Raw genomic sequence first — 14770 nt, forward strand, 5'->3', positions numbered from 1 at the left:
TTCTTAACAATACATATACAAGCTGATAGTTGATTCATTTAAAAGTCATAGATTGCCTTCATTGTGACATATATCTTACTGTATGGGACAGATTGACTAATAAAATGATGACGCAAACTTATTTGTTACCATCTCCGTAAGCTTGCGTAATCTCCCTAATAATATTAATGGTGCCACTTGGAGTGCTAGTACTGAAAAGTGCCTACAGCATAAAATAATGCTTTTATGAACTGTAAGTCAGTGAGACTGTTGGAGGATAGTGGTGACATAATCATATGCTATGCAAAATTGTTCTGTATATTGAGGACAGTCAGACATATTCATAACTATCTTTTCCTCTGCCTCATCTGCATAAAGTAAGTGCTACATGAAAATAAAAATGAAAATCAGAATGGGTTTAATTTGCCACTAAATTTAATATTCACAACCATATTACTAGCTCTATAGGGCAAAAATATTTAATGTACATATCTATACAAGTATATTCATAAACAAAATTTATCGCATGTATTCTGTGATATTACAAAGCAAATAATAATACAAGTTTTAGTCAATAAAATGGCCTCCACAAGAAACCAATGCAAATGTTTTTTGTACATATTTACTGCACACCTCAGAATGGATTCTTAATATTGTAGGCTCTTATGGCCATGCAAAATTGATGAAGCCATGTTGTCAGGGTGAAACCTCTTCAAGTTCTTACAAAAATCTTTAAATTATCAGCTAACTTCGGGGCCTAATACAGGGAAGGAGAAATTTCATTGTCTGTTAAATTAAACATTGTTTTTCTTATTCAAGTTTTTCATTACAAGTTAAAACCTACTTTATACAAATTAGGCAATTGAAATATGGAATTTGATTTTCCAATTTTTTTTAGCTAATGAAAGACAGTACATCTGTATTAATACAGTAATAAGTTTGCAACGTTGGTAAACTGACAACTAAAGATAAACATCTGTCAATGAAGTCTATTTGGCCAGTAGTCCATCGGTAAGCTGTAAAAAAAAAACACCTGCCACTAGTATTAACAAGTTTGAAACAGCTGCGGTATTGTAGGTTTTATCGGTCTTTTAGATTATGCATTTATTTCAACATCATTCAACCTCGCCATTCAATTCAAACTACGTTTCTGGTAGTGGTTCTTCGGGTTCCTGCCAGAGACCTAGTTCTTGAAGAAACTTCTTTTCTTCATCCTTATAATCCAGGAACTGCATTCGCTGTTTGTTCTCTTTGTCATCAATTGAAGGCTCAACTGGCTTCGCAAGCTGGTGACAGAAATAAAAACATAATGAGTTTTGTTGGGAGAGGAAATGCCCATTTAGTTGTACACACTATCAGTTTTTCTGGAATAATCACTAAAAAACTAATTTCAATATTTCAATTTCTGCTTCCTAATCAAGGGTCTGTATATATAAAGTGACAGAAAGAACCAATCAATTGGACAGTTTGTTGAGGGTGTCTATTGCATTGTCTATTTACCTTTTTCTCTGCTTCTTCAGCATCAATCCGTCTCTTATCTTGAAGTCTGAATTCTTGTCGAGTTATCACGTAATTCAGTCGCTTTACCTCGCGTTCCAAGTAATTGAGTGTGCTATTGAACTGAAACACAAAACAATACATCGATATAATTATTGTTAAATGTGCACAGAAGGAATGTATTTCCCTTTTCACAGAAAACAGAAACAATAGGGAGCTTTAAGATGGGTGACGACAGCATGACCCTAGCAACCCTAGGTTCCCTTATCTGTTGTCCTATGTTCTCTACAAAACTGGGATTGGCTAACCTGTCATAAACTTTGTATTTAGAGTCTGTATAGATGACTACAGAAAGTTATAGCAGTGTCTTTATAGTCAGGTTCTGAAGGAAAAAAATGTTGATACGTTGTACAACTGATTTTTCTAAGACACAGAAAGGATGTTTAACAAAAAACGGTTAAGATCCAGATTTTTGAATATTTAAAACTGGGAAAAAGTGCTGTGTCTTATATCAACATTTGTTTTCCTCTGAAGGCTGTCTATAAAGATGTACACTCAGATGAAATGTGTGCAAACATGTTTAACATAGGGGTCTCATAATTACTAGTGGGGTCCCAGGGTGAAGCACTTGTGGCCCCCTGGCGACTACATAAACAGTTGCACTGATAAATTGTATCACACCCAAAAACTGTTTCAAAAATGTTTTCATTTTGGGCTGGAAAGTCGTGGCCGACTGGAAGAGTTTGGACTCTCTGTAGGAAGCTTATCCCCTTCCACTTGGTGGTACCTTGACTTAAATTGAAAGCTTTGTAATCATACACAATGCGCAGCCTCATCCTTTTTCTGATGATATTAATGCCCACAGCTCCTACACATTTATCTTGAAAATATACAGATATTGCTATTTCTAGTTAAACTCATAATACTATAACCCATGAATTACAAGTGTCAATACAGTACCTCCCCAGAGGGCGCATGTCTGAGAGTCCATGGAACTTCTAAGATGTGTAGTGTCCCAACACTGTCTGCCACACCAAGTAACTGCTGCTTACCTACAGATATAAAGAAACGTGAATAATATCTCATTGACTAGCTTTAAATATTTGTTACAAAATTTTTAATATTTATGAGTAGATTGACACAATTGTTGATAATCTTGCTTCTTTACTTACTGTTAACAACCCATGGAAAGATAGATGTAATGGAAGCTGCAGAGATATTCTGGGACAGAGATGGCTCATGCGTTCTATCCAAAAGGTCCCAAACATCAATGTTGCCATCTGCTCTGGCGATATAGAAAACGGAAGGTCTAGAAGGGGACCAAAAGCCTGCTGTCAGTTTCTTAGCAGATGCAGCCGAGCAGAGTAATGGCTCGCTCTGAAATTAAAAATACATTTAAATATGTAAATGTAGACAAATTTGAGGTTCTTGGAAGTAATCGATGATTAAGCACAGCTAAATTTTTGGGACCGTAATAATAGGGTATTCTCGAATAAATTCCCCGCTAAATGACTGCAAACAAAACTAATTAAAGCAACATCATTCTCAACACTTTCTTTTAATGACCTACTCCAGTAGAATTACATTTTTTTCAAACCTGGTTGAGATTAATAACCTTTATATGATCACATAATAACACACTTTGATGGTAATGTGTTGTAGTTACAGTGAAATTAAATGGCATTCTTATATACGTATCCATTTTACACACAACACAAAAACACCTTCCTCGAGTAAACATCTCACTCAAATATATTTCCCTCTCGACAACCCTTCCCAACAATAGACGCACCGGGACGTTTATTCGAATAAATACGGTAAATAAAGGCTCTGTTATGGCCCAGGTCCAGTTCAAAGTATGGGCTGTGTGAGCAGATCACACTTAATCTAATTTATTTCCAATTACCTATTTAACATTTTCACAAAAAAATATATAAATTCAATGCAGCTTATGGTGTATGACCTCACTTAGCACACCCCTGGATCTGCCTAAGAGGTAATATTTAGGAGCATCACAGCTTCGATTGACTTTTCTGAAAGCTGGCTGATTTATAGTACTGACATATGAAAACCAGTCTTACCATCTCTCCTTCCTTCCATATAGAGAAGTTCCATCCTCCAACAATCAGAAGATATTCCTTGAAAAATGGTGATCTCTGGAGTGTGGTAATACACTGGTCATGGAAGAGTTTAGCAAACTCAGGCTTGGGAGCTGCAAAAAAATATTTTTGCATTTTTTATTCATTCCAATCCTACATTTCTTTATTCATTTCAATTCTACATAACATGGAACTAAGATTCACCACACAATAAATGATTTGTCACAATAATTAAACAAGAATCTACTCACGCTGGAGTCGTCCTGAATCAACATCTTTTTCTAACTTCCAATCAGCATAAACTAGTTCTCCATCCTAAACAAAAAAAAACCCCCAAAACTTATCTGGTGTCTTCAACTAGCAAAAGGATTCAGGGAGCAGCATAAGGACCTGAGGGCTGCTTGTCATAAGAGTGGCTATCTAGTCTGAACATTCAAACTAGCCAGAGTAACCCTCTTGTGGGCTGGTACCCACAAAGGCTGGAGTGTTAACTATATATTAAAATTCTTTTAATGGCTTAGATTTGAAAAAATAGATGATAACCAACTACGCCGTGAAGCCTACGTATGATATGCTTAAAGATTATGCCAAGTTTGAAAAAGATTGACAAATCTGTAAAGTGAAATCAATTATTTGTTTAAATGATTTTAGTTTTGTTTTGTTAAATTAATCTGTCATAGGCACTACTTGTAATTTTTACTCAGACTTCACATTATACTATCTAATTTCTGTACACAACCTAAATGTTACCTCATACAGACAATATGAACTAAGTGTTCTGAAAAATGTCTGGTTTCTCCACGAAATGAGACATATTAAAATTATGATGAGAAAATTACCAAAATAGGTTGGAATTATTATTTTTATGAATTTTTTAGTTAAATATTTTTTAATACTTTGATACGTATTTTCAATAGTATATTTTCCATTTAATTTTTTTTATCATAAATTTACAGATTTTAGACTTCCTGTCTTATTTGTTTATTGTTAGTTTAAATTTGGAACTATTTCTCTCAAAACCTGGTTCCCGTATCAGGGCTGTGAGAACCGTACCGACTTTGGCCGGACCACTTTTAATCAATTAGATTACTTTAAAAAAAAAAATTAATATATGCTGATACCTACCATCCCAACCACATTGGTAAACACATTTATTATTAATGTTTGAATCACATTGACGTTTTAATGTTATACATTTTACACAAAAATCCCCCAAACGCTTGATTGTGTATTGCCTATGTACATTTTAACTTTTTTTTACAATTCTTAATTTTAGTAATTCAGATTGATTTTGAAAACGTTTAGCGGCATCTAGAGGTGCTATAATTATTTCCATAAATTTCTGAACTCCACCAACCATGGTGGGGCTGATATGGGTAAACACTCTATCCTCATGCTAACTTTAAATCTTGCTACTCTTTGAGGGAAAGGGGTAAAGGCTTTACAGGTTGCCAGCATCTATTACCGGGTATCTAGGTGCCAAAATATGTTCACCAACCATGGTGGACTCAGACACAACAATCTTTTTAGTTTAAACTCACATGGTAAAATGTTCTCACCAGTTTCAACCAACTACACAGTGCTATGTGTTAATATTGTCTATAAAGATCTTACCTCAGTGCCAACAAAGAATTTGCTTGTGGCGCCCTCTAGTGGTTTCTTCTCTTTTGCTGATCCTCCTCTCATAGATGACCCTATGCCAGTGTTACTTTCACGCTTTTCTATGTCTCGAGACTGCTTCTCCACTGTAAAATAAATTCTGGTGGTCTATGACTGATAGATCTTCTAATTTTTTGTGGCAAATATAATTTATATTTTGTGTTTCATTTACATAATAATTGGCCTATGCAGAACCATATAGATATATAAAGAAATTAAAAATTAAGTTAAAAAAATAATAATTTTAAATAGATTAAACTAATAGAAAAAAAGGTTATTAATGTTCAAAAGCCCTAAACAAGATACAACATTAGAAAAAAAACATATATACTGTATTTTCTGAACATTTCATTTAAAATAAATGTATAAAAATGAGTTTTAGCTCTGTCCAGATTATCAAATTTTCTTTGACAAAAACTTTGAATGTCTATATAAATAGTCATGATGTGCCTATGTGGTGTGATATTATCATGATCATATTTAGGCTTGTCACATGTTTTTGTCCAATCAAATTTGATAGTCTGGACAGGGCCTTACTTACGGATGGTTCTGTCTCCTTGTCTTTCCTGAATACTGACACATGTGACTGCATAATCACCGTTTCCTTCGATGCGGCTTATTGGAATCTGTTAAGCAAATAATAATCTTTTAGGGCCTGTTTCTGCCGGGCCAAAAAGCATGTTTTTCAACGGTTATTCAAAAACACATGTTTTTTTCTTAGCAAAAATGTGTACCCTAATTGTTATACTGAACAATGATAAAATAAGAAAAACCCCTCTAGTGACTGGAAGTATTTCTATCATTTTTCACTGTAAAATTATGGGTAATCATTTTTGAAATACACTAATTTCTATGTTCAAGTTGATAATTTTTATGTTACTTCAAAATCAGCAAGTTAATTTCAAAAATGATTCTTATGATATATTTTGGTATTGTTCACAGAACAATACATCTGTAAAAGGGTCTTAGAAAGACGATTTTTGGTTACAGTAGCTTATGCTGACGTCACACTGCTAAAGGGGTAAATCGTAATGGCCTATAACTTCATAAAAAATTGCCAAAAAAGGATTTTAAAGTTGATTCTATTACCAATATCAAAAATCCCTCTAGGAAAAAATATCTTTGTAAGTCCCTTTTAAGCTCTGATGGAATAAATCAATAAAAGCATTTTCATGTAACAATGTTTTATAAGTAAGAGGTAAATAATGAATGCAACCATTTTTTGTGCAATTTACTCTGTAAAATTTCTTACTTTAATAACAGGTTTCCAAGTTAAATCAATATGTTTGAATGTTGATGGCACACCAAGAGGTCCATTAGATTTATTATCATCAACTGGTGCTGCTCCCTTTGGTGGTCTAGTATCCCATATTGCAACAGTGCTGAATTTGAAAAAAATTGTTAAAACAATATTGTTTAGAAAGAAAGTATAAAGTTAAACAAATCATCATTATTTTATTAATACCTATATTAGTTGGCACAATGGCTACATTGGGGTTTGAAAGTCTTGCTATGCACTTCACTTATGTCCCTAGTCAAATATTTACCCATGTTTGTGTCCCTCCTTCCAAGAATATGTGTACCTGGTAGGATATTGTGGCATTGGATGGATCAGTATACTACACTTCATGCTGAATTGACACTTTATGGATCTGATGAAAGGGGTAATGATACCTTGAGAAACATGTTGTATCTCTTGGCAAAGGGAATGTTATACATTTTAGAGTCACCAAACTTAGATTTTTTCTTTGCACCAAAAAAGAAACACAATAATTTGTACACTACCAGTTGTATTTGACAATGTATATTTCAAATAGTGTTTATTGTAATGTTATTTCTACAATTATTTATTATTTTTACTACTATGTAGATATATCATCACCTAGGCTTATTGACAGATAGCTATTATTTACTACTAATTTATGTTTTTATCAGACCAAAATGATAGTTTTCCAGGGGGAAAACTTGCTTCACAATTACTTCAGCCTTTTTAATGAACCTGACATTAAGCAGTGTCAATTTAATAGGAGATGTGTTTGTAAATGACATGAGCTGTAGAATGAACTAGACAGTAAATAAGTCTCTTAGCTCAAAAGGTGTCTCATCCAATGAAAGCCAATCTCTTTGTACCTTCAATACACTATAATCAGAGTGAAGCCATATAGTATTACAAATTATGCTATATAACTAAGAGTCATTATAAAGGCCAAGGGTGTACTCATTTAGCTATCATTTCAGAAACTAAACGAGGGGCACACAATGCGAGGAACCACTCAATTTTCTACACTATGGGATATTAGAGAACACCATACCTCATAAATATTAATTAGGTAATAGCAACAGCGTCTCAGTGGTCAATGCCAATAGGCACATAGTGCAGCAGTTTCAACTACTTCCCTGTGTGTGCCAAATTTATTCGGACAAGGGGGAAGAACATATTACCCAAAATCTACTGCTGCACCACAAAACATATCAAAACTGTGTAATTTTACCCTCACAGGTAGAAAAGGCTAATGTAGACAAACGGTTTGCTGTTGAATATTTATGAGGTATAGTAAAACAAATACAACACGGTTTCATTGCAGTAAAGCAGTGAATTCTAATTCCCTTGTTGGATGATTGGGACTACCTCCCTTTGCTTCCCAATTCTCCAACAACAAAGTTTTACTCACTATTTCACCTCAAACAATGTTGTATTTGTATACTATTCAATATCATATCTTTAGCACCTCAGATGCATTATATACATGTGGATGTAGTTTAATATTATATTTTCATTCATTGTTAATTATCTCAACATTATTTTCTTTCTAAAAAAGGAGCCATACCTCAGGCCCCTTTGGTCTGGGACCAACTGAAAGCTAAATATATTAGGGACAGAGATCAGTATCAAAGATGTATTTGAATGACTTACCCATCTGTAGAAGCAGTAAGTATTTGGCAGCATATTTGTTGTCTATTTTCACATAAGATTCCCATTCTTGTGAGCTAAAAAAATAAAGTATTCAACATAAAATCTGAATTCATTGATATTACATTCATTTTTTTAAAAATCAAACTATAACAACCTCAATGAGGGTTTGTTTGTTTAAATTATAATTATTGAAAAGCCTCATTGGCAGTCTTATCACCCACTTATAATAATAAACAATAATAATAATAATAATAATATTAATAATAATAATAGTAATAATAATAATAATATTAATAATAATATCTTTTGTGTTATTTTCCCCTTAATGTCATATTATTTTCAGCTTAACTTGGTTTTTTTAATTTTTCTCTAATTTCTCCATTGTCTAAGTTCACCTTAAGGTAGGTTTTAGTAACATAATAATAATAATAATAATAATAATAATAATAATAATAATAATAATAATAACAATAATAATAATAATAATAATAATAATAATAATAATAATAATAATAATAATAATAATATAATAATAATATGGTAGACTTATCTAGCGCATTATAAGCCCTCTATGTGCTTCACATTATCATTACCCTGGTCATTGTATTTAACGCCTATAGAACACAAACTCAAGCTCCCTGGGAAAGTATTCCATAATATTGCAGCAGCTACATCAGTGCGTTTTGGCATTTAATCCTAGCAGGTACCCACTTAAATGCAGATAAAATGCTTTGCTGAAGCACAAAATTGAATTAGTCACCAAAGATGATGTACACAATTTTGTTTAGTGGGTACAGAAACATAAACATTCATAAGAGTCCTATGCTTATGCCTCTTCCGGGTCAAAAAGTGTATATTAAATCGGCTAAAATGTAATGAAGTAAGAATATAAGATACTTTTTATAACAATATATACATTTTGAATGATTCATAGATTCATGAGATTAAGGTTGATTTGATTTACATTTCCATTCAGACTGAAAATATGAAGAGTTTTGAAAGGCCTTCTAGGGAGCCTAGGCCCATAGCTCACTGGACTTGCCACATCCTGGGCTGACTAAGGTGATCGTTGCTGATTTGGGAACACATTCAGCTTAAATTCTGCCACCAAGTCATTTTGTTGCAACTTCTGTATGAAATATTTAAACTATTGGATAAAATTAAACTGCTGAATTGTAGAATAAGATTTGAATATAATGACTAGTGATTTAGAAGAACGCTGTTTGTATGACTGTCTAGCATAGGCATAGGCCTGTGTTCACACAAAGAGGGATGCTCACTGTGTACAAAATTGTTCAAGCTTTCCATATGTTTCTTTTACTTTTAACAAGTCAAAATTTTTAGTTTATTCAAAAAGATTCACCAAGAATTTTTGATGCATTAATTTAAGTTAAAAACCACTTTGGTATATTAATATGTTTGATGATGATGATAATAGGTGCTGTTATGCTATTTCCACCCTTTTCATTTTAATACAATTTGAATCTAATTTTTGAAGCTAGTCTCTGATTTTTTTCTTGCAAATTTTTTCTTACACATTACACCAAATGTGTGGCCATTACATTACAAACCTCAATGTGATCGGGTACCCACTGGATGTCTGCAATTGCCGTCTTGTGGCTGTGCTCAATGGCTGACACAGCACAGTAGCGAATGATGGGCGTCTTATCTGTATTCTCATCTTCAAATCCAGGCTGACATGATAAATACACAAATAATAATAAATATATTTTTAAACTGTTAAAAAGTTTGCATACAAAAGATATTCCTGTTAAATGTATATTACAGGTACTACAGTTGCATATGAATGAAAGAGTACACACAACAACAAATTATGGATAAAACATGCTGGTATTTTAAGAAAACAAAATTTAAAAAAGAAATATTTACCAAGCTAGTCATGGTGTTCTTCTTGGGTTGCTTTCCTCGTTGACTATTTTTTAGACGGTCAACATGCTTTGAAATATCCCACAAGACCACCTGACCATTGATACAACCTCCTGCAATCACATTAGAGTCAGTGGGATTGAACTTGAAACAGAAAATATCATCTGGAGCTTCTAATAAAATCTGGAAATGTAAAAAAGCAGTATAGGCATAATGCAATATATTAAACTAGCTGAAATAGTATTTTATTACCATTATTATCTTCATCAAGCTTGACTCATATCTGTTATAAGTCTATTTCAAATAAAAAAAAAAAAAATCACAAACAAAATCCATGCTTTTGATTTGCCAAGTTTAAACTTGCCACTCTCAAAAAATGCTTCTTTCTGGTTTGTCTATTGAAAAGTGCCATCATAAACCAAAGGTTGCTCTCCGGTACAAATTCATGTGTCAAATTTCCGTAACAGTTTTAAAAGGAAACAAACTTAACTGTTAAGTCGGGCACTCACTGCGGGCGACAGTCTCCGGCTGACCCGATTCTGTGTAGAACACAACGAAACGACGCACGCAACAGATTTTTGAAAATGACGATTCGTTCAGACTGCCACTGACAATCAGCAAAGAGTGTCGCATTGTGCCACTGACAATCAGCAAAGAGTGTCGCATTGTGCCACTGACAATCAGCACAGAGTGTCGCATTGTTTAGGACTCACAGGGAGTGGAGTTGGAGTAAGTAAAACTTACCACGGTCTTGGTTAAACTAACCACGCTGGTCAAGAAGTCCAATCCGAACGTGCAACACGGTTAAAACTTCTTCCATGTTGACACCGCTCGAACAAAACCGGAAGTTGAAGTCACAAACTAGCGCCCTCAATAATATTTTTTATACACAAGGTTAAATCTTGGTAAAACTATGGTAAAACTAACCGCGTGAATAATCCAAGTGCGAACAATGGTGATATGTACCCATGACTTTGGTTAAAGTTACCCTGGTTAAATTTACCATTTTTTAAATCCAGTGCGAACAAGCCTTAAGATAAAGTATTCTTTATACTTATTATGAGAATCTATAATTACCTGTGGATGGATGGGATCACTAAAGCTCCAGATGAGGATTAAAGAAGGTGCCATCAGCACCTTTGACGCATTATCAATACGTTCATCAAACAACATTCTCTCTGCACATGCTACTGCTATTACACCCTTGATACTGGGATGCCATTCTATTGACGTTATTGTCTTCTCCTTGCTGAACTGCATATCTGTAAATGACTGATATTCCTTGAAAAAAGAAAATTAAAAAAGATTTGTCAAACAATATTGTTTTATACAGTCAACAACAACTAAGTTAAATATAATGTGGCCTTGATAAGTTGTTCGAGCTAGAAAAATCTATTCAATTTGCCTTTAACTTTTTACTATATATGGTATGTAAATTTACTACTATCAGGGTCCCAAGTTGAAAGAAGTTACTTCCAGGATAATTGATTAATTGAGCTCATTCAACACATCAAATTTTATTTTGCTGTCCAAGGTGATACCCATCAGCACCACTGACTTCTACTATAATAGCTGTATTGCTCATTGGGTGGTTTTAGTGAGGCCACCAACGCCATGTTGGAGGGCTTACGTAACGTATCAGTTTAGACAAATCATCTAATGCAGTTTAGAAAAGCACAAGCGAAGTGATTTGCGTTGTTAGTAAGCGACATCACTATAGCAACAGACTTCGCCTGCGCTTTTGCAAACTGCATAAACAGTCGCGTCGAGTGGTTAGATGATTTGAAAATATTCTTACATTAAATTGAAAAATTTTTTAAAATGTGTCTAAACCGATACGTCACACAGGCCCTCCAACATGGCGTTGGTGGCCTCACTTTTTTCTGTACAAAGATTGGTCGATGAGCAATCCAGCTATTATAGTAGAGATCAGCGATCAGCACTGATCTCCATGAGACAATTGATAATAAAGTAGTAAAAATATGCAAACTTTATGAATTAGATGGGTTAATTTCTTTTAGGAGTGTGGGAGATTGGTTGAATAAATGTATACTGATACTGAAACTGAGGCTATCCGATTTTCTGAGAGATTCCTGCAACCTGCTGGACACTTGGGACCCCTACTACTATTCGATTATCGCCAAAAACAAGAGCATTACAAACAATCATACACGAAGAGTCAACTCAGGGAGCAGGCAGAAACCTTAAAGTGAACTTAATCACTATAACAAAAGCTCAGTTGCTTACTCTCAAAGTAACATGGCAATAAAATTTATATAAAAATAAACCCTAAAATATATTATCATATTTTAAAGAATAAATCAAGCAATTCAACAAAAAAAAAGGGGTGTAAGATAAAGTAAATGGAGAGGACTGTTTCTCCACCATTAATTAATAATAAAAATTGACAACTAACCTTAAGATGATTATCAGACTTGCTACCAAATGAGCTGTCTTCATCCGCTAATACTGTCCAGTCATTATTGAACACATCCATAATCTCATTCTGCTGCAGTGCCAACTGAAATCTAAATCACATAATATCGTTATTGTTCTCTAGTTTTAGGTTCATGGCTATAATTATCTATCCCCTGCAATGGAGTCCAGTGGGATGGTTTAACCCTAATTTAAATGTAGATCTAGTTTATAAAACAATATCAAAATTTAAAAAGAAAGAGTGTAAGTTACCTTTCAGAGTTATGGTTTAGTTTCTGGGAGCTTTCGATGACATCTCGTCATCTTCGTCAGCCGTTTGAATCTGGCGTTTAACTGACACGGCAGCATTGATGTTTGTGTGATGACGTAGCAGGCTATTGTATATGGGTGGTAGCTCATATCCGCAACCTCGGTTTAATGGTGGCGTTCTCATTTTAATTTCTATAGCTTAGCTTCTTTTATTTTTCTTTTGAATGAATTAGTCTCTTTAGTTAGTATTTTGGAACTCTGAAAGTATTTCAACATATTGCTATCAGCGCTAGCGGAACATTGGAAAATCACTGGACATAACATTTATTGGAATAAAATCAAAGTACTAACTAAAGTGACTAATTCATTCAAAAGGAAAATAAAAGAAGCTATAGAAATTAAAATGAGAACGCCACCATTAAACCGAGATTGCGGATATGAGCTACCCCCCATATACAATAGCCTGCTACGTCATCACACGAACATCAATGCTGATGTGACAGTTAACCACCAGATTCAAACGGCTGACGAAAATGACGAGATGTCATCAAAAGCTCCCAGAAACTAAACCATAACTCTGAAAAGTAACTTACATTCTTTCTTTTTTATTATCTTGACAGAGTTAGAGAATAACTTCCATGCAAGTATCAAAATTAGTGTTGCTAAACCTTGCTGACGTAACTGCCATTTCTGTCATTGCTGTCATGTCAGCTTTTTCATCATAAATTGTTATCAGTATCATCATTGTTATCATTACCATTGTTATCATTATTACTATCATTATAATCATTGGTAGTGTGACATCATCAAAGAAGATAAGCAATTGGGAGAGTGAATAGAAAAACAGCCAGCCGAGAATAGCAAAAAACTTCATTTTCAATACCTTGGGGTCACATTCTGTATAAAATTCTTCAATTGATGAGACTGGAGATGTTTATTTTTCTCTTCTTCATCAAATTGCCTTGGTGCATACTGGGTAAATTTATTACAAGGATGTTTCCTAAATACCAACAAATATTAAAAATTATATAATTAAATTATTTGTTGGTTAAATTATACACATAAAAAAACATAGGATTTAATTGACATTTTGTTTTGGTAAATTTATGATACAGCTTGAATTCTTCTTTTATGAGTTTGAGGATGAACCCGAAGCACATACCATTCAGTCTGTGAACCACTATCAGTAGTTTCACCAATAGCTTGTACTGATTTATCCAGCTCTATTTTCTTCACGCTAAAGTTTTTGTCTTCGTATGGTGTACATTCAATATAGCCATCCTTTGCATCATCAGGCCCTCTATCAGAAAATTTTATTGGCGCTCCAAACTCTCGGCGTATTCGCCTTAATGTAAAGGATATCTACAATTAGATAAAAAAAATTATTTCTTTAAGTGATTAGCTTCTACAAAAAAAAAAAAAAACATTTGGTTTGTTCACAAGAGTCAATTTTTCTCTGTTCTAGACCATTGGAAGTCTCTATGACTATGATCTTGATATTTTTATTAACCATGCCTGCAATGCGCTACACGCATTTTTAGGAATTATATAGTGCTCTCGTACACACATCTAATCATGAGTGTACGGAATGCTTTAAACATATACTGTACGTTTCGTTCTTAAAGATGCATTACAACAATAAGAACTACAGGTCTCAGATACTTATCGCCTGAACAGCAATGTATATATTTAATTTTATATTTTCATTAATATATATATTTAATGTATAATCTAGAGAATATTAACAATAAGTACAATTATAGCCCACAAAAGATAAGTATATAAGGCCATGATAGTATAGCATTAAATAAGTTTAGTACGTAATATTAATAGCGTCACTCGGACTGATTATACTATAGTGATAAAACAATAATTAATTCGTACTAATTATGACTTTTGTTAATTTATATTTCTTTTATTATAGTTTTCATTGTGCTTAATCAATTTCATGGTATCCAGCTGCCTTTGTTGGCGGTGTGTCACTTTTATTTTACATGTTGCCACTCTCCCTGACGGGGGCCGTGGTCTCCTCGCCCCCCCCCCCCCCCCC

General features: G+C 33.8%; 1 protein-coding gene across 1 annotated transcript in view; it reads right to left on the reverse strand.

The window, feature by feature from the left end:
- Window positions 1-383: 383 nt before the first annotated feature.
- LOC117101112 (WD repeat-containing protein 63-like) overlaps window positions 384-14770 on the reverse strand; it is a gene marked incomplete in the record, with an annotated part of 18349 nt that continues 3962 nt past the window's right edge. The window contains 15 exon segments of the mRNA XM_033240998.1: window positions 384-1265; window positions 1480-1599; window positions 2437-2528; window positions 2649-2853; window positions 3558-3688; window positions 3827-3890; window positions 5190-5320; window positions 5776-5860; window positions 6487-6616; window positions 8149-8222; window positions 9720-9842; window positions 10039-10218; window positions 11113-11316; window positions 12452-12563; window positions 13604-13720. Coding sequence (XP_033096889.1) covers window positions 1122-1265; window positions 1480-1599; window positions 2437-2528; window positions 2649-2853; window positions 3558-3688; window positions 3827-3890; window positions 5190-5320; window positions 5776-5860; window positions 6487-6616; window positions 8149-8222; window positions 9720-9842; window positions 10039-10218; window positions 11113-11316; window positions 12452-12563; window positions 13604-13720 — 1912 coding nt within the window.

This window comes from Anneissia japonica, unplaced genomic scaffold (assembly GCF_011630105.1).
Source record: "Anneissia japonica isolate Jap-2015-1 unplaced genomic scaffold, ASM1163010v1 scaffold4054_len1135799_cov195, whole genome shotgun sequence".
Lineage (NCBI taxonomy): Eukaryota > Metazoa > Echinodermata > Crinoidea > Comatulida > Comatulidae > Anneissia > Anneissia japonica.